Consider the following 19,969-nt stretch of genomic DNA (forward strand, 5'->3'; position numbering starts at 1 on the left):
CCAGGAAACTAAGGCAAACAGGGTAAAGTGCCCTTGCCCACTTAACCCACACAGCTATTGTGTGGGAGGCTGGATTGGAACTCAGATCTTTCTAATTCCAGGCTCCAGGCACTGTGACAGCTAAAAGGGGATATAATCCAAGCTAAGGATGGGGAAACTAGAAAAGATGACACTTTTTCGGTTTCTTAAAAAGAAATCAGGGTTTCTAAGGGTTTCGGTGAACAGGAATGGCATCATAGGCGGGGGGACACGGCCAGTGCGGAGGCTGAGAGACGGGAGCCTAAGCCACAAGGAAGAGGAGGGGGGGAGAAGGGAGGGAAGGGGAAGGGAAGGTGAGGGTGGCGGCTGAAGGTCCAGGGCAGATTATTGGGAGGCTAATAATAGCCCCCTACCTCATAGGGTAGTCTCTTGGTTCAAACAAAATAGCAGGTGCAAAGCGCTTGCTCCTCTTCCTTCCTGAAGCGCTAAAGAGACACATGGCTATTATTCCAGGACCTCCCACGAGGGGTTCCCGGAGCTTCCCGCTCACGCGTGATGCGCGCGGGGGTGGGGGAAGGGGAACTATGGGCTTCCCGCACTCTGCTGACCAGAACTGGCCAGCACCGCACTAGTACTGCCCCTGGGGGAGTCTGGTGTGAGAGCAGCAAGCAAACTCCAAGAGCCGGCGGCTGAGGCAGGGGGCGGAGGGAGCGACAGCTGCAGTGGGGACCCGGCACGGCTCACCTTGAACATGTTGCTGGCAGCAGCGGCGGATTCAGATCAGGAGTCACCTCAGTTTAACTCCACCCACAATGGAGAGGGCTACTACGGCGGCCGGGCCAAGTCTTGCTTACTAGGAAAGCGACCGTACACAGAATGCTGCTGGCGATCCGTACTACAAACTTTATTAATAACCTAGCCTTACAGGCTTCCACTCTCCGTGTGTGAGTTGCCCTGAGTACCTAGGGGGAGGAGTCTCCGCGATTGCTAGGCAGCGGGGAAAGCGCTCACACGCGCTGTGGGCCGAGGCTGCTGGCAGTCCGGCTGCAAGGACTGCGGAGGTTTGGGGGGCATAGGGGACTGCCGGAACACCGGGGCGTCCAACGTTTGTACCCATCGACCCCGACACGCGGGCTAGATGCATAGGTTGAGAGGCGCACGTGGAGGAAGCTGCTTGTCTGGCTGATGCCGTGAGTGCCGCCACTTTTGTTTTTTCCCTTCGTTGTCAGTGACCACCAGCGATCCTTTATGTGATGATGCCTCTGGACTGGTTTTCGTTATGAAATAAAAACTCCCAGCCCATCATCTCCCACCTCCGAGTCCTTTGCCCTCTCTCTGCCCAAGCCCAACCTCGTCTGCCTTCATCCATCCCTACGCTGCCCATGAGTCTCCATATCCGAGGATCAGACTTTGGAAAGAAAAGAAAAAAAGAGAAAAAAACCCGAAATAGACCGCCCCGAGGGCCCCGCCTCTGGTTACGGTAGTGATTGGAGTCGAGGACCCACGGAGAGGAACGCATTAGAAGCTCCTTAGCCTGGCGAGGAAGTGAAAGGTAAAGTCCAGAGTGGAACAGGAAACATCCTCCAAAATCGAGGGGCTGAGGAACTGCCACTAGGAAAAGGCGAGAAGACCGAAGTCCAGATCCAGCCTCTGACACTCCTGGGGCAAGTCACTTCACCTCTCTTTCCTCCAGTTACCTCTTTGTAAAATAGAGATAATAATGGACCCAAGTGAGGATCCAATGAGAAGATAATTGTCAAGCACACAGAAAGCACTATATAAATATTGGCAATTATTAGTTTTATCATTACAGATTTAATCTACCGTGGTCCTCACATGCGGGGGTGTTTTTTTAGCTCCATTTTACAAATAAGGAAACTGAGGCTGAGAGGTTAAGTGACACGGGGGGAGGAGGACATTGAGAGCACAGCGTGCCTTTCCAATTTCCAATTTTGTCCTTGGGGGAGAACTAGCTGCTATCATGGAAGGAAGAGAAATCATAGAGCTAGGAAAGATCTTGGAGGTCATCTAGTCTAGCCTCTTAGTTTTAAAGATGAATTAACTAAGACCCAAACAAGTGAATTGATTTGATTTGGCCAAAGTTACATGTAATAAAATGGCAGGGTAATGATCTTAAAGTCATTTGTCCAAGCCCTTCATTTTACAAATAAAGAACCCAAAGAACCGGTAGGGTAAATGACTTGTCACATAGCTAGTTAAAAAGTAACCTGGGGATGAGGGGTAGGAGCCACAGCTAGGTGGCTCAGTGGATTGAGAGCCAGGGCTAGGGACAGGGATTGATAGTGTCCATTCTAAAAGAGAAAGTAAGAGTTAAAAAAAAAAAGCAACCTGGGACTATAGAATCCAGACCTTCTCTATTTTCTATTATTTGGAATTCTATAAACTTAATAGCATCCTAAAAAATATTTAATTGCTATTTAGGCATTTTGAAATTAGCATTATAAAGTGATAGCTTATATCAAATCAACTTGGATTCAAACAATGTGAAACAAAAAATGTAAAAAATTATGTTAATTTCCTTTCCTTTCAGATTTATTCACTGTGAAAAATGTCATCTTTAAATTCAGTGGAGCTGAATAGAGACAAGAAGGGGAACTTAGCTGACTTTCAGGCAATAAATTTGCCTGATGTGGTACCACTACAAGACCTTAAAGCGTAAGCACTTAATTGTCATATTTCTGCCAATTTCTTTATGTCCAGATGACATAAATAGTCCAGATGACACAAAGTAATTTTAAGATATATTGATTATAGATCATACATTTGCTTTAAAATTAATTTTGAACTATTTTTGAATGCTAGCTTTTCTGTCCATATCCATGAGACTCAAAAGAACTCTGTACTCTGAATTTTTCTCATTAGCAGTAGCATTATGCAACTTGATTCCCATATTTATCCGGTATCTTCTATATATAGATAGGACACCATGCTAGGAGAGATTAAAAAAAAAGATAAATTTGACACTTCTTGTTCATGTAGGAACTCTCAGTCTGCTACTGGGACATACATCAATAACAAATAGTCTATCAGTGACATATGGCTATGGCAAGAACCAAGGATATAAAGAATATCATATTAGTCCTTACCTTCAAGAAACCCAAATCAGAGAGAGAGAGAGCATATAAATAAATATATACAAGATTTATATAGATTTATATATCAAAGGTAATCTCAGAGGGGAAGGAAGTAACTGGAGCAAGTTGTGGGAAGGGATGTAGTCTGTGAAGATCTCAGAAGGAATCCCGGGAAACTAAAGGCATTGAGGAGAAAGAGCATCCCAAGTATGGAGACAACCTGTTCAAAGACACTGAGATGGTGATGGATTAATGTGTGAAGGAACAGCAAATGGCCATTATATCTAGGTCATAGAGAGGAGGAATAGTCCTAGATGATAACAGAGGACTTTGTATTTGATCTGGAAATAATAGAGAATAAGTGGAATTTACTTAGTTGTGGAGTGTTACAGTAAAAATTGCTTTAAGAAAACTACTTTAAGGGTTAGCTAGATGGCTCAGTGAACAGACAGTCAGCCCTGGAGCTTGGAGGACCAGGGTTCAAATCTAGTATCAGCCATTTCCTAGTTAGGTAACCCTGGGGCAAGTCACTTAACCTCAATTGCCTAGCCTTTACAACTTTTCTGCCAACAGATACTTAATATGAATTCTAAGACAGAAGAGTTTTAAAAAAACAACACTTTGGTGGCTGAGTAGAGGGTGGATTGGAGTGAGGAAAAACTTTAGTTAGGGAGAATAATTAGATGGATTTTCCAAGACTGGACAAGAGATGATGAGAACCTGAATGAGGGAGGTGACTATGTGACTAGAAAGGAGGAATGTTATTAAGGTAGAAATTATTAGATAAGGCAATGGATTTTTTATTTGGGGTAAGAGTGAGGAGCCATTCCTTTGATACTTGGGGTCATAGGTAACACCAAAAATGTAGTCCTGGGTCACTCTCAAATGAGGGATTTAACAAAACTGAAATTTAAAAAGCCACTGGCAATGAAACTATGGAGTTGGTTTTATGAAAAAACTCTTAACAGACAAACCATTCGTTAATATTATTTTTAAAAAAAATTACCAGCATAAAAATGAATAAAATCAATTCATCACCAATGAAGATGAAATAAAATCAATTTGGGGGTTCTATTTTGTCCCACTCTATACTAATAAGCCAGCAATCTTCATCAAATGGATGACTACTTATAAGAATATAAACTGCCCAGATTAACAGAATAGGAGATAGAGTTAACCCTATCTTAGAAAAAGAAATAAGCCATAACTAAATTCCCCAAAGGGAAAAAAAAACCCAGAACAGGACTAGATGGATTTAAAAGTCAATTCTACTAAATATTTAAAGAATGACTAATTCTAATAACACAAAAAAATAAGTAAAGAAGGAATCCTAACAAATTCCTTCTAAGACAGAAATATGGTCTAGATACTTAAACCAAGAGAGAGTTAGAACAGAAAAAGAAAACTATAAATTTCCTTAATGAATATTGATATAAAAATTTATGTAGAATACCAGGAAAGGAAATTGTAGCAATATATCATAAAAGTTGTTCTCTATAATCAAGCTGCTGGATATTAACCAGGAATGCAGAGCTGACTTAGTATTAGAAAAACCAGGAGTATAACTGATGATATTAAGGGGACAAAATTTTTTAAGTCACGTGATCATTTTAAAACATGCAGAAAAGGCTTTTGACAAAATGCAGTAGCCATTCTTATTAAAAATACTAGAAAATATGGGAACAAATGAAGCTTTCTTAAAATGATAAGTAGCACTTATTTAAAACCAAGAGCCAGAGCACTTCCGGTTAAGATGGCGGCTTAGAGAAAGCTAAAGCTCAGATCTCCGGAAAACCCTTCCCGACCCATCTCAAACGATAAGCTCCTAAGGCGCCGAAATTCAAAACGATCAACAGCACAGACCCTGGGAACCCTCCTCCTGGACCTGGACCCGGATCAAAAGGTACGGCTCCCCTTAAAAGCCAGAACCCGAGATCCCTCGGACCTCAGGGGTAGGAGCGCAGAGTCCAAGGCTCCCGGAAGCCGCAGCCCTGCCCGCTGGGCTCAGAGAGCAGAACCCTCAGGGCCTTCTACAGTCCCGGTGAAAGTTACTGCCTGGGGCTTCTGCTGCAGAGAGCTGGTCGAAACAACAGCAACCCTCAGGGCGGGCAAGACAGCCTCACGGGCTGGATCCTGCTATCCAAGTCTCAGTGAAAGTCCTCGCCCTCGGAGCTTGGGCTAGCTGCAGCCCATCCCCCCGCAGGCCGACGAAACAGCCTCACGGCCAGCGATTCTGAAGGCAACTTCCGGAAAGCGAGCTGGGGGGAGAGTGTGGTCTCGTGGTCCGACCCTTCCATTCCAGTTCCAGTGAGGCATATTCAGTTTAACCCAGGGAAAGCTCATAGACAATCAGCCCAGGACTAAAGCCTCTGATCACCAGACAGAGACAAGAAAAACTAATCCTCCACATTCAGAAATGGCAAACTCCACAGAACCACAGAAGCCCCAAAATACCAAGAAAAATAAGAAGAAAGGGGCGACTTTGGACACATTCTATGGAGCCAAAATACAAAATACAGAGCAGACAGAAGATAATATAAAAGAAAATGCTCCAAAACCTTCCAAAGGAAATGGAAACTCTCCACAAACCTATGAAGAATTTGAATCAGAAATGACCAAAAAGATGGAAGCCTTCTGGGAGGAAAAGTTGGAAATAATGCAAAAGAAATTCACGCATCTACAAAACCAGTTTGACCAAACTGTAAAAGAAAACCAGGCTTTAAAGGCCAGAATCAGGCAGCTGGAAGACAACGATCGTGTAAAAGAGCAAGAATCAATAAAGCAAAGCCAAAATACCAAGAAATTAGAAGAGAACATAAAATATCTCAACGACAAGGTGATAGATCTGGAAAATAGGGGGAGAAGGGATAATTTAAGAATAATTGGACTCCCAGAAAAGCCAGAAATAAACACCAAACTGGACATGGTGATACAAGATATCATCAAAGAAAATTGCCCAGAGATTCTAGAACAAGGGGGCAATACAGCCACTGACAGAGCTCACAGAACACCTTCTACACTAAACCCCCAAAAGACAACTCCCAGGAATGTAATTGCCAAATTCCAAAGCTATCAAACAAAAGAAAAAATCCTACAGGAAGCCAGAAAAAGACAATTTAGATATAAAGGAATGCCAATCAGGGTCACCCAAGACCTTGCAAGTTCTACTCTGAATGATCGTAAGGCATGGAACATGATCTTCAGAAAGGCAAGAGAGCTGGGTCTCCAACCAAGAATCAGCTACCCAGCAAAACTGACTATATACTTCCAAGGGAAAGTATGGGCATTCAACAAAATAGAAGACTTCCAACTTTTTGCAAAGAAAAGACCAGAGCTCTGTGGAAAGTTTGATACCGAAAATCAAAGAGCAAGGAATACCTGAAAAGGTAAATATTAAGGAAAGGGGAAAATGTTATCTTCTTCTTTTACTCAAACTCTCTTCTATAAGGACTACATTTATATCAACCTATGTATACTAACATGTGGGGAAAATGTAATGTATAAATAGGGGGTAAAGAAAGACCAAATAGAATAATCATTCTCACACAAAGATTCACATGGGAAGGGGAGGGGAAGAAAACTCCTATAAGAAGGAGAGGAAGAGAGGGGGGGGGTTACTTAAACCTCAATCTCAGGGAAATCAGCTCTGAGAGGGAAAAACATCCAGATCCATTGGGATCTTGAATTCTATCTTACCCAACAAGGGTAAGGAGAAGGGAAAACCAAGGGGGGGAGGGGGAGAGGGAGAACAAAAAGGGAGGGAAAGAGAGGGGGGAGGGGGAGGGAACAAAAAGGGAGGGACTAAAAAGGGAAACATCAAGGGAGGGGACAAGGGGGACTGTTTCAAAGTAAATCACTGGACTAAAAGGTAGAGCCGAAGAAGAAAAGGTTAGAATTAGGGAAGGCAATCAAAATGCCAGGGAGTCCACAATTGACAATCATAACTTTGAACGTGAATGGGATGAACTCACCCATAAAACGTAGACGAATAGCAGAATGGATTAGAATCCAAAACCCTACCATATGTTGTCTTCAAGAAACACACATGAGGCGGGTTGACACCCACAAGGTCAGAATTAAAGGATGGAGTAAGACCTTCTGGGCTTCAACTGATAGAAAGAAGGCAGGAGTGGTAATCATGATATCTGATAAAGCCAATGCAAAAATAGACCTGATCAAAAGGGATAGGGAAGGTAATTATATTTTGTTAAAAGGGACTATAGACAATGAGGAAATATCATTAATCAATATGTATGCACCAAATAATATAGCACCCAAATTTCTAATGGAGAAACTAGGAGAATTGAAGGAAGAAATAGACAATAAAACCATACTAGTGGGAGACTTAAACCAACCATTATCAAATTTAGATAAATCAAATCAAAAAATAAATAAGAAAGAGGTAAAAGAAGTGAATGAAATCTTAGAAAAATTAGAATTAATAGACATATGGAGAAAAATAAATAGGGATAAAAAGGAATACACCTTCTCAGCACCACATGGCACATTCACAAAAATTGACCATACATTAGGTCACAGAAACATAGCACACAAATGCAGAAAAGCAGAAATAATGAATGCAGCCTTCTCAGATCACAAGGCAATAAAAATAATGATTAGTAATGGTACATGGAAAACCAAATCTAAAACCAATTGGAAATTAAACAATATGATACTCCAAAACCGTTTAGTTAAAGAAGAAATCATAGAAACAATTAATAATTTCATCGAGGAAAATGACAATGGCGAAACATCCTTTCAAACCTTTTGGGATGCAGCCAAAGCGGTAATCAGAGGTAAATTCATATCCCTGAATGCTTTTATTAACAAACAAGGGAGAGCAGAGATCAATCAATTGGAAATGCAAATGAAAAAACTGGAAAGCGATCAAATTAAAAACCCCCAGCAGAAAACTAAATTAGAAATCCTAAAAATTAAGGGAGAAATTAATAAAATCGAAAGTGATAGAACTATTGATTTAATACATGAGACAAGAAGCTGGTACTTTGAAAAAACAAACAAAATAGACAAGGTACTGGTCAATCTAGTTAAAAAAAGGAAGGAAGAAAAGCAAATTCACAGCATTAAAGATGAAAAGGGGGACAGCACCTCCAATGAGGAGGAAATTAAGGCAATCATTAGAAATTACTTTGCCCAATTATATGGCAATAAATACACCAATTTAGGAGAAATGGATGAATATATACAAAAATATAAACTGCCTAGACTAACAGAAGAGGAAATAGAATTCCTAAATAATCCCATATCAGAAATTGAAATCCAACAAGCCATCAAAGAACTTCCTAAGAAAAAGTCCCCAGGGCCTGATGGATTCACCTGTGAATTCTATCAAACATTCAGAGAACAGTTAATCCCAATACTATACAAACTATTTGACATAATAAGCAAAGAGGGAGTTCTACCAAACTCCTTTTACGACACAAACATGGTACTGATTCCAAAACCAGGCAGGTCAAAAACAGAGAAAGAAAACTATAGGCCAATCTCCCTAATGAATATAGATGCAAAAATCTTAAATAGGATACTAGCAAAAAGACTCCAGCAAGTGATCAGAAGGATCATTCACCATGATCAAGTAGGATTCATACCAGGGATGCAGGGCTGGTTCAACATTAGGAAAACCATCCACATAATTGACCACATCAACAAGCAAACTAGCAAGAATCACATGATTATTTCAATAGATGCAGAAAAAGCCTTTGATAAAATACAACACCCATTCCTATTAAAAACACTAGAAAGCATAGGAATAGAAGGGTCATTCCTAAAAATGATAAACAGTATATATCTAAAACCAACAGCTAATATCATCTGCAATGGGGATAAACTAGATGCATTCCCAATAAGATCAGGAGTGAAACAAGGATGCCCATTATCACCTCTACTATTTGACATTGTACTAGAAACACTAGCAGTAGCAATTAGAGAAGATAAAGGAATTGAAGGCATCAAAATAGGCAAGGAGGAGACCAAGTTATCACTCTTTGCGGATGACATGATGGTCTACTTAAAGAATCCTAGAGATTCAACCAAAAAGCTAATTGAAATAATCAACAACTTTAGCAAAGTTGCAGGATACAAAATAAACCCACATAAATCATCAGCTTTTCTATATATCTCCAACACAGCTCAGCAGCAAGAACTAGAAAGAGAAATCCCATTCAAAATCACCTTAGACAAAATAAAATACCTAGGAATCTACCTCCCAAGACAAACACAGGAACTATATGAACACAACTACAAAACACTCGCCACACAACTAAAACTAGACTTGAACAAATGGAAAAACATTAACTGCTCATGGATAGGACGAGCCAATATAATAAAAATGACCATCCTACCCAAACTTATTTATCTATTTAGTGCCATACCCATTGAACTACCAAAATACTTCTTCACTGATTTAGAAAAAACCATAACAAAGTTCATTTGGAAGAACAAAAGATCAAGGATATCCAGGGAAATAATGAAAAAAAACACATATGATGGGGGCCTTGCAGTCCCTGACCTAAAACTATATTACAAAGCAGCAGTCATCAAAACAATTTGGTACTGGCTAAGAAACAGAAAGGAAGATCAGTGGAATAGACTGGGGGAAAGCGACCTCAGCAAGACAGTATACGATAAACCCAAAGATCCCAGCTTTTGGGACAAAAATCCACTATTCGATAAAAACTGCTGGGAAAATTGGAAGACAGTGTGGGAGAGACTAGGAATAGATCAACACCTCACACCCTACACCAAGATAAATTCAAAATGGGTGAGTGACTTAAACATAAAGAAGGAAACCATAAGTAAATTGGGTAAACACAGAATAGTATACATGTCAGACCTTTGGGAGGGGAAAGGCTTTAAAACCAAGCAAGATATAGAAAGAATCACAAAATGTAAAATAAATAATTTTGACTACATCAAACTAAAAAGCTTTTGTACAAACAAAACCAATATAACTAAAATCAGAAGGGAAACAACAAATTGGGAAAAAATCTTCATAGAAACCTCTGACAAAGGTTTAATTACTCATATTTATAATGAGCTAAATCAATTGTACAAAAAATCAAGCCATTCTCCAATTGATAAATGGGCAAGGGAAATGGATAGGCAGTTCTCAGATAAAGAAATCAAAACTATTAACAAGCACATGAAGAAGTGTTCTACATCTCTTATAATCAGAGAGATGCAAATCAAAACAACTCTGAGGTATCACCTCACACCTAGCAGATTGGCTAACATAACAGCAAAGGAAAGTAATGAATGCTGGAGGGGGTGTGGCAAAATAGGGACATTAATTCATTGCTGGTGGAGCTGTGAACTGATCCAACCATTCTGGAGGGCAATTTGGAACTATGCCCAAAGGGCGACAAAAGAATATCTACCCTTTGACCCAGCCATAGCACTGCTGGGTCTGTACCCCAAAGAGATAATGGACACAAAGACTTGTACAAAAATATTCATAGCTGCGCTCTTTGTGGTGGCCCAAAACTGGAAAATGAGGGGATGCCCATCAATTGGGGAATGGCTGAACAAACTGTGGTATATGTTGGTGATGGAATACTATTGTGCTAAAAGGAATAATAAAGTGGAGAAGTTCCATTGAGACTGGAACAACCTCCAGGAAGTGATGCAGAGCGAGAGGAGCAGAACCAGGAGAACATTGTACACAGAGACTAATACACTGTGGTATAATCGAACGTAATGGACTTCTCCATTAGTGGCGGTGTAATGTCCCTGAACAACTTGCAGGGATCCAGGAGAAAAAAACACCATTCATAAGCAAAGGATAAACTATGGGAGTGGAAACACCGAGAAAAAGCAACTGCCTGAATACAGAGGTTGAGGGGACATGACAGAGGATAGACTCTAAATGAACACTCTAATGCAAATACTATCAACAAAGCAATGGGTTCAAATCAAGAAAACATCTAATGCCCAGTGGACTTACGCGTCGGCTATGGGGGGTGGGGGGGGAGGAAAAGAAAATGATCTATGTCTTTAACGAATAATGCTTGGAAATGATCAAATAAAATATATTAAAAAAAAAAAAAAAACCAAGAGCCAGCCTTATCCATAATTGAGATAAACTAGAAGTCTTCCCAAAAAGATTATAAGTGAATCAAGAATGTCCATTATTACCATTTCAATTCAGTGTTATGCTAGCTATAGCAGTAAGACAAGAAAAAATTGAAGGAATATGCATAAGCCACACAAAAACAAAACTATCACTTGTGCAGCTGATATAGAAATGGTATAGAGAACCTTAGAGACTCAGCTATAAAACTAGTCAAAGCAATATTTTTATAAAAGTTGCAGGATATAAAATAAACCCACAAAAATCATCAACATTTCCATATATCGCCAAAAAATAAAAATAAAAAAACTAGCAGGAAGAGATAGAGAAATTCCACTTAAAATAAGTGCAGATAGCATAAAATACTTGGGAATCTACTTACCGAGATGCACACAGGAAGTATAAATGAACACAATTGCAAAGTCCCTTCACACTAAGACATCTAAATAATTGTTGAAATATTCATTGCCCAACAACAAGCAGAGCCCCGAAGAGCTGTTAGGTGGTACAGTGGATAGAGTGCCAGGCCTGAAGTCAGGAAGGTTCATCTTCCCGAGTTAAAATTTGAAACTTACTAGCTTTGTGACCCAGGACAAGTTACTTAAATTGTTTGTCTCCATTTCTTTACCTATAAAATGAGCTGGAGAAGGAAATGGCAAACCATTCCAATATCCTTTCCAAGGAAACCCCAAATGGAATCACGAGTCAGACATGACAGAACAAATGAACAACAAAAGGCATAGCCACATAATAAAAGTGACAATATTACCTAAATTACTTATTCAATTTCATATCCATGTACCACTTTGGAGAGCTAGAAAAAAATAACAGTTCATCTGAAGGAATGAAAAATCAAGACTATCAAGGGAATCAATTAAAGAAAAGGAAAGGAAGGAAGACTAATAATTGTACTAGGTCTCAAACTGTTACCAAATAGCAATCATTAAAACAATTTGGTACTAGATAAGACATAGAGTAGTTGATCAATAGAATAAATTACAGACACAATCTAGAAAAAAGCGAATGACCACAGTATATTAGTGTTTAGTAAACCCAAAGATGCTAGCTTTTGGAGCAAAAATTTACTATTTACAAAAACAACTGGGAAAACTGAAAAGTAGTTTGGCAGAAACTAGACATAGAACAACATATCATACCATATACCAAAATAAACTCAAAATAGGTACGATTTAGGGTGATGTCATAAACAAATTAGGGGAACTTGGAAGAAATGAAATACCCGTCAGATCTATGGATAAGGGAAGAGCTTATTGTCAAACAAAAGATAGATTTGTGTGAGGTAAAATGAATAATTTTGGTTACATAAAATTAAAAATGTATTGCACAAATAAGATGAATGCAGAAAATTAGAAGAAAAGCCATAAGTTTCTCTGATAATGGTCTTATTTCAGCCATCCCCCAATTGATAAATGGTCAAAGGATATGCACAGTTTTGAGAAGAAGAAATCAAAGCTATCAATGGTTATATGAAAAAAGTGTCTGAGGTACACATCTATCAGATCAGCTAAGATAGCAGAAAAGGAAAATGACAAATGTTGATGGGAATATATTTTTTTTAAAAATGCACACTAATGCACTGTTCATGGAGCTGTGAAATAATTTGACCATTCTGGAGAACAATTTGGAGCTATGCCTACAAAGCTATAAAACTGTGATGTAGCCCTTGACCCAGCAATACCTCTACTAGGTCTGTACCCCAAGGAGATCAAAGAGGAAAAGGACCTATATGTAGAAAAATATTTATAGTAATGCTTTAAAAGACTTGGAAACTTATGTAATGACCATATTGTACTGTAAAAAATGATGAAGAGGATGGTTTGAAAAAAAAACTTGGGAGGACTGGGATGAACTGATTAAAAGTAAATTGAATAGAACCAAGAGAACAATCTATGCAGTAACATAATATTTTAAAGATAGTCTGCTGTGAAAGACTTAACTCTGAAGAGTACAATGATTCATCACAACTCCAAAGAACTCATAATATAAAGTGGTCTCTACCTCAAAATAAAGAACTAAACATCCAAGAGTACAGTGAAGCATTTTTTTTCTTTTCAAACATGGCTAATATAGAAATATATTTTTTCTGATTTCATATATGTAATGGATATCATATTTCTTGCCTTCTCAATGGGTAGGGAAGAGGGTATGGGGAAGGAGAGAACTTAGAGTTGAAAATAAAAATTAAGTTAAATTTTAAAAAAAAATTAGGGTGGTAATAATAGCAGCTCCAAAGCTGACTTCCCAGCATTTCCATTTTGTATAGGAAAAAGTTTATTTCTGACATGTTAGGGATGGTTTCTCATTAAGCTATCATTTCTCCTCCCAAGTCTTCACTTTCAAATATTTTTTAGCATTGTAATTAATTGAGCAAAAGAAATAGGGATAGAATCTTACTCATCCCACAGATGATTTGGGACCTGTTTATGAGGAAATAGGAGCCTGCTCTCCATGGCCTTGACTGATCCCCTGCACAGGTTAGGTGGTCATCAACCTGTGCAAAAAAAAAAAAAAAGGTACCCAGTTTCTTCATGCTCTGAATTTCCTGTACTCTGTAGCAGTAATGGCAAGCCTATGGCATGGGTATACTCTCTGTGGGCATGTGGCCACCCTTCCCACCCCTCCCCCAGAGTTTATTACTAGAAAGGCAGAGAGATTTGGGTGGAGCTACTTCCTTCAACCTCTCCACCATGCCTGATGACATTTTTTCATATCATCTGCCCCTCTGCCCAGCAGCCCAATGGGACTGCTTTCTCCCTCCCCTGTGTTAGGGTAATGGGGGGTGGGGATGGCATGTGGATCTCTGGGGGAGAAGCAGGCATGACACTTAGTCTGGGGTGTGAGGTGGAGGGTAGGGCCTGGCACTCCATCTCTAAAAGGTTCACCATCACTGCTCTCTAGAATGCTATAATTATAGTAAATATGTTAGTAATTTTTTAGGGTCTTAGACCAGGCCCTCATTACCTTTCACCTGGACTTTCATAATAATTTTCTAAATTGTCTCTCTGCTTCCAGTCAGACTTTCCTCTCATTTATTCTCTCCAAAACTTCCAAAATAATTTCCCCAAATAAATTCCCCCAATTCCAAAATAATGACAGAAGTCTATGTCATACTCAGAAATCTCTAATGGTTCAATCTTGCCATGGGATGCAATGCAAAGGCAACTAGGTAGCACAGTGGATAAAGTAACAGACCTGGAGTCAGGAGGACCTAGGCTCAAATTTGGCCTCAGACATTTAACTGTGTGATCCTGGGCAATTCACTTAACTCCAATTGTCTAGCCCTTACCACTCTTCTACCTTGTGTAAGGGAGAAAATGAAGGAAACCTGCAAAACCAGGACTTGTTCCTTCATTTTTTCCCTTACACTTGGAATGGGTACTTAGTATTCATTCTAAGATGGAAGGTAAGGGTTAAAAATTATATATATATATATATATAATGTAGCCTAGCATTGAAGACCTTCTGTAATATGATTTTAGCCTAACGTGGACTGCTGGCTATTCTCAGAACTTGGCATTCTGTTTCTCAACTCTAGTCATTCCACTTCCTGGATGATGCTACCTCTTCAGAACACTTGTTGTGAGCCTTCAAAGCTCACTTTAGGTAATATTTTGATATCCATGCCCTACAAGTTATTAATGTGTGCTCCCTTTTCAAATTAATTTGTACTTATTTTCATTCCTTTTATGTTAGAGGCTGTATGGTGTATTGAGCACTGGACTTGGAGTCAGGAAAACCTGGGTTCACATTTTGTTTCATCTACTTACAAGCGTAAGATTTGGGCTCAGGGTCTTAGGTTGCTTCAGAGTTCATCAAAGTGGCAGTGTTTGAACCACTTAATAAATGGTTGTTAAAACTGAGCTGGATTGAATGACCTAAATCTGGGAAGATTAAGTGGTATTGAATGAGTGGCTCAAGATCCAAGATCTCCACTGACTAGAATGTTGGTCTAAATTACTTATACTCTATATATACTCTATATATGTTTATATATATGTATATACATACATATATATATACATATTTACAAATGGATATTATAGGATCATGGGTTTATAACTGAAAGAGACCTTGAGGCTATGAATCTAACTACTTTATTTTACAGATAAGAAAATAGACTCAAGTTTAGTATTTATTTCTATTACATCTTACTAAAAGTCTGACATTGAGTTCCCAAAATCATCTTTACATATAAAAGCTAGGTAGCAATTTATTTGGAGAAAAAACAAATTGAAAATGCTACTAAACTTCAAACCAAGAATTGTATAAAGTATGATACAGTAGCCAAAAAACTAATGTGATCTTAGACTGTATTCAAAGAGACAAGGGAGATGGGAGTCCTGCAATATATACTCATCTTCTCTGACCATTCCATGTGATGCCATGTTTTCCTAGCTCTTGTTCTATCTTTCTAATTATTCTGTCTTTGCCTCTTTTAGTGTCTTCTAGGGAGATTTCTGACAAGATGTCTGGGTGGGAGGTCATGTATAAGACCATTTTCCCCTCACAATCTTCAGGACTGTTAGAAATGGAGAACTGGCTGCTGACAGCTTCTGGACACTGCAGGCTGGCCATACCAGTGCAGCAAAGCTGAAAGAATAAGGTTGAGTCTTTGGGACCTTTTATAAACCTTCTTAGTTCTGCTTCCGAAGCTAGTCAAAAGAGAATAGGAAAATAATCATAGAATATTTGCAGATCCTCTGAAGTGCGCATTGCTAATAGCAGCCAAGCTCTGTAGCCAGTTAGTCACTCCTTAGAACACACCAAATAACGGTCTAAAAACAACAATAGCTTAAGGAGAGAGATGGAAGAGAAATCTCACAGAAAAACTAGCAGAAAATCTGTTTAATACCATGATTATACACTATGGAATAAAAACATTAGCAGAAAACTCCAGAAAAGGAGCATAATTTTGCAGAAGCTGCAATTAGACACATCTAAATGAGATCAGATTGGCCACAAGAACCTTTTAAATGGTTGGGAGGCCTTAAAAAAAAGAAGATAAATATAAGTGAAATTTAAATTCTAAATGAAAAATTCAAAAAAAGAACAAAAGTTTAATCTTAACAAAGCAATGGTCTATATCCCAAAATGAAAAATAGAGGATATGAAGCTTGAAAATTAAATAATACAATAAAATATATAGAAACAAAATCAAAGGAGAGCAAAACAGAACCACCTAAAAACATTTATTGTATCCTCTTTTCTTCCCAACTCTATCATTTTGTTCCCAAGAATTTTTATCTTTGGCCTTCCTTCATTGTCTCTTTGCATTCTTTAGCAGTTTCATTCCCATTTAACTTCAATCATCAATTCTGTGCTGATTCCCAATCTGTATTTTTAGCCTTCACTTCTCTCCTTAGGTTCAGAACTGTGTCTCCAAATATCTAGAAGACATTTGCATCTGGGTACCCTACCAGTACTTCAAACTCATCATTTGCAAAATGTAAACTGTTGTCCCAGGCAATCATCCATCTGAATTCTCTATTTCTGTCAATAGTATGTCTGTTCACCCATTTCCTGAGGCATAAAAATCACTTTGATTCTTCATTTTCTTACAGATCACATCTAATTAATTACTTCTAATCTTGTTGATTTTTCTTCCAAAGGATCCATGCCATTGCCCTCACATTGTTCCTATAATAATAGCAATAACATACAGAAAATACACAGGAATATATATTACTGTTATAATAGCAACAATAGATATTGTTATACTGCATTGTACAAAATAAGATAAACAATACATCATATAATAACATTGTTACTATATAATAGCAAAAATGTACATAATTTTAGAGTAATAATAATATACAAAAATATACATTAGTTATAATAGTAACAATATACAGAAAATATGTGGAAGGAAAAGAATTCTGAAGGGAGTATGGATAAGCAGGAAAAACAGGACATTTTATTACTATCTTGTTAAAATAAAAAAAGACACTAAAAAATCCATAATAGAATTTATGGTTTTTTCCATGTTTGTGGGTTTAAATGTTTGTTTCTATTGCTTAGTAAATTTATAATTTTACAATAATCAAGCACTGAAAGAATATCCTAAAAAACCCCACAGAGCATTTTTATTTTATCAATTACATATAATAACAAATTTCCATATGTTTTCTGAAGTTCCAAATTGTCTCCCTCCCTCCGTTCCTTCATCCCTCCCAGAGTTGGCAGGCAATTTGATCTGGGTTATACATGTATTATCATACAAAACATATTTCCATATTGTTCGTTTTTGTACAAGAATAATTGTATAAAGCCAAAAGCTCAAATAAATTAAAGTGAAAAATGTCATGCTTTGATCTGTATTCTTACTCCAATAGTTCTTTCTATGGAGGTGGATAACATTGCCTGTCATAAATCCCTCAGAATTGTCTTGGATCATTGTATTGCTGAGAGTAGCTAAGTCTTTCACAGTTGATGATTCTACAATATTGCTATTACTGTCACATAGCATTTTTTGTGCTTTTATTCTAAACCTATATGTACCCAGAATGCCTTTATATAATATAATATAAATATATAATATAAAACCCAGAATGCCTTTCCCTGCTATCTCTGCCTAATGAAATCACAACCATCCTACCCAATCAAATTCTGCCTTCTCCATGAAGATTTTCATTTAAATTCAATTCAAATGAATATTTATTAAAATTTTCCTATGTCCAAGGTACTATGCTAGATGCTAAGGATATTTAGCTATGCTCCATGCCACCTACAGATGGAAATGTAACAGTTACTGTCCTTAAGGAATTTACATTCCACCATTCCACTGTGTGTGTTGGAGGTAGGGAAGAAAACAACAAGTTCACATATAAAGAAATTCAAGATAATTTGAGTTATTTCAGAGCATTAACTGGAGAATAAGGAAGAGTTTGAACCAAGAAGTGGCTTTGATGCTTAAAGGTAAGCATTGAGTGGAGATAATGATCTGAATAGCAGAGAGGGCAGGTGAGCACATTCCATACATGGTGCATGGCATACACATATGTGTCATTTCTGATTTCATTACAGTTCAAAAGTCTGATGATAAAGCACCTTTTTATGTCTCATCTGAGAGCTGAACTGTAGGTATGGAATGAATGGTAAAACATTTATTATTAAGTACTTACTGTGTACAAAATGCTGTGCTAAGGATGGAAAATGAACATGAAAAGCATAATAGTTCCTATTCTCAAGAATCTCACATTCTAGATAATAAATATAGGTACTTTCAGAAGCCAATAAATATAGGGGGCTTCAGATGCAATCATAGAACCTACAGAGACAGTTGTTAGATCATATCTCGGCAAAGACCATGCTCTTAGTGGCTATAGGGGCTGAGTTGGAAGGAGAACCAATGGTTAGAGTCAGGGGTTGCAGAGTTTTTGGAATCCAGGGTGTCATAGGTTGTCTCAGTGGTCATCAAAGTGGTAGTGTTTGAACCACCAAGTACATAAGTCATACATTTTCAGATATGAACAATGTAGTGATTTGTTTTGCTTCACTGTATATGTTATAAGAACGAATCCTATGTGGAGATAGGGGAAGAGAATGATAGTGATGTAATAAATAAAAGAACAACATCTTGAAATAAAACAAAAAGGAAACCATGTTGTTCAGTAGAATGGATGGAAGAGACCTGCCACTTGCATCCCAAGTCTTTGCCTCCAACCAAGACCAAGGGTCCCACCATACCAACTCTCTGCCATGCTACTGAGCATTACATATTTCTTCCTCATTTCCATCTTTGGCTCTGAGAATTGTAATCAAATAAACACTAGCATTCCTGGCAAAGACATCTCAGATGATTGTCTTTTTACTCCACTTATCATTCACTCTGATTTCCTTCTCCAAAACATTTTTCTTTGTTTGTTGTCTGCTCTTCAAATGTAAGCTCCTTGAGGGCAAGGGCTTGCTTTCTTGCTTGTAATGATATCCCCTTCACTTAGGACAGTGCTTAGTACATAGTAAACACTTACTATAGGGTAACCCTTTGCCATCTCGACTTTCCCCATCACAGTTCCATATATTGTGGGTCAGCATAAGAAACTGAATGGAAATTTTGGAAGTTTTGCAAAAACCATCAATGACAAGTGAAGGCCAGTAGTAGGTGACAGAAAAAGTCATAAATGCATAAAAAATATCAACATTTTATCTTTTAATACCATAAATATATACCATTTCTTCTCTTTTCTTTTCTTTTTTTTAACCCTTACCTTCTGTCTTGGAGCCAATACTGTGTATTGGCTCCAAGGCAGAAGAGTGGTAAGGGCTAGGCAATGGGGGTCAAGTGACTTGCCCAGGGTCACACAGCTAGGAGGTGGCTGAGGCCACATTTGAACCCAGGACCTCCCGTCTCTAGGTCTGGTTCTCAATCCACTGAGCCACCCAGCTGCCCCCCACAATTTCTTTTCTAAAGCTAAAATGAATACCAAGTTAAAGTTTGATAAAAGCAAAGCTCAGATGATACATGAAAGCTAGAATTGTAGAGACATCTTAAAAAGCTTAGTAACCTATAAATGCATATAAGATACTGTTAACACTCCATAAAAGAAAAAGAAAAAATTCAGACTTCTCTGGTATGGAGGGCCAAAAAAAAATTCCAGATTGTGGGGTCACTGTGCCCCTAACCCCTTTGATGTGGAAGAGATACCTGTACCTGTTGGTTCATTTAATTTCATGCAAGTTTGTAGGCAACAAGAAAGGAAGGCAACAGTAGAAAGTGATTAAACATTAGAAAGAGAAATATATTCGCTGGGTAGAAATGGGAAGAAAATCAAGAGCACAGGTAGAG

The 19,969-nt window shown here is 38.3% G+C and overlaps 2 protein-coding genes across 5 annotated transcripts in view; one reads left to right on the top strand and one right to left on the bottom strand.

The window, feature by feature from the left end:
* APOO (apolipoprotein O) overlaps window positions 1-934 on the bottom strand; it is a 111,729-nt gene extending 110,795 nt beyond the window's left edge. The window contains exon 1 of one of the 2 annotated variants that reach the window (XM_007493413.3): window positions 724-934. In XM_007493413.3, the coding sequence (XP_007493475.1) occupies window positions 724-732 (9 nt within the window). In that variant the 5' untranslated portion in view covers window positions 733-934. The remainder of the gene's footprint in view (window positions 1-723) is intronic. The other variant, XM_056793361.1, reaches the window with a different exon arrangement.
* Window positions 935-973: 39 nt separating this feature from the next.
* The window catches only part of C4HXorf58 (chromosome 4 CXorf58 homolog), a 71,629-nt gene continuing 52,633 nt past the window's right edge, over window positions 974-19,969 (top strand). Inside the window, exons 1-2 of one of the 3 annotated variants that reach the window (XM_007493416.3) lie at window positions 974-1,531; window positions 2,531-2,655. In XM_007493416.3, coding sequence (XP_007493478.2) covers window positions 2,549-2,655 — 107 coding nt within the window. In that variant the 5' untranslated portion in view covers window positions 974-1,531; window positions 2,531-2,548. Of the gene's footprint in view, window positions 1,644-2,530; window positions 2,656-19,969 lie in introns of all 3 variants that reach the window. The other 2 variants (XM_056793360.1, XM_007493417.3) reach the window with 2 other exon arrangements.

Source organism: Monodelphis domestica, chromosome 4, assembly GCF_027887165.1.
Source record: "Monodelphis domestica isolate mMonDom1 chromosome 4, mMonDom1.pri, whole genome shotgun sequence".
Taxonomy (NCBI): Eukaryota; Metazoa; Chordata; class Mammalia; order Didelphimorphia; family Didelphidae; genus Monodelphis; species Monodelphis domestica.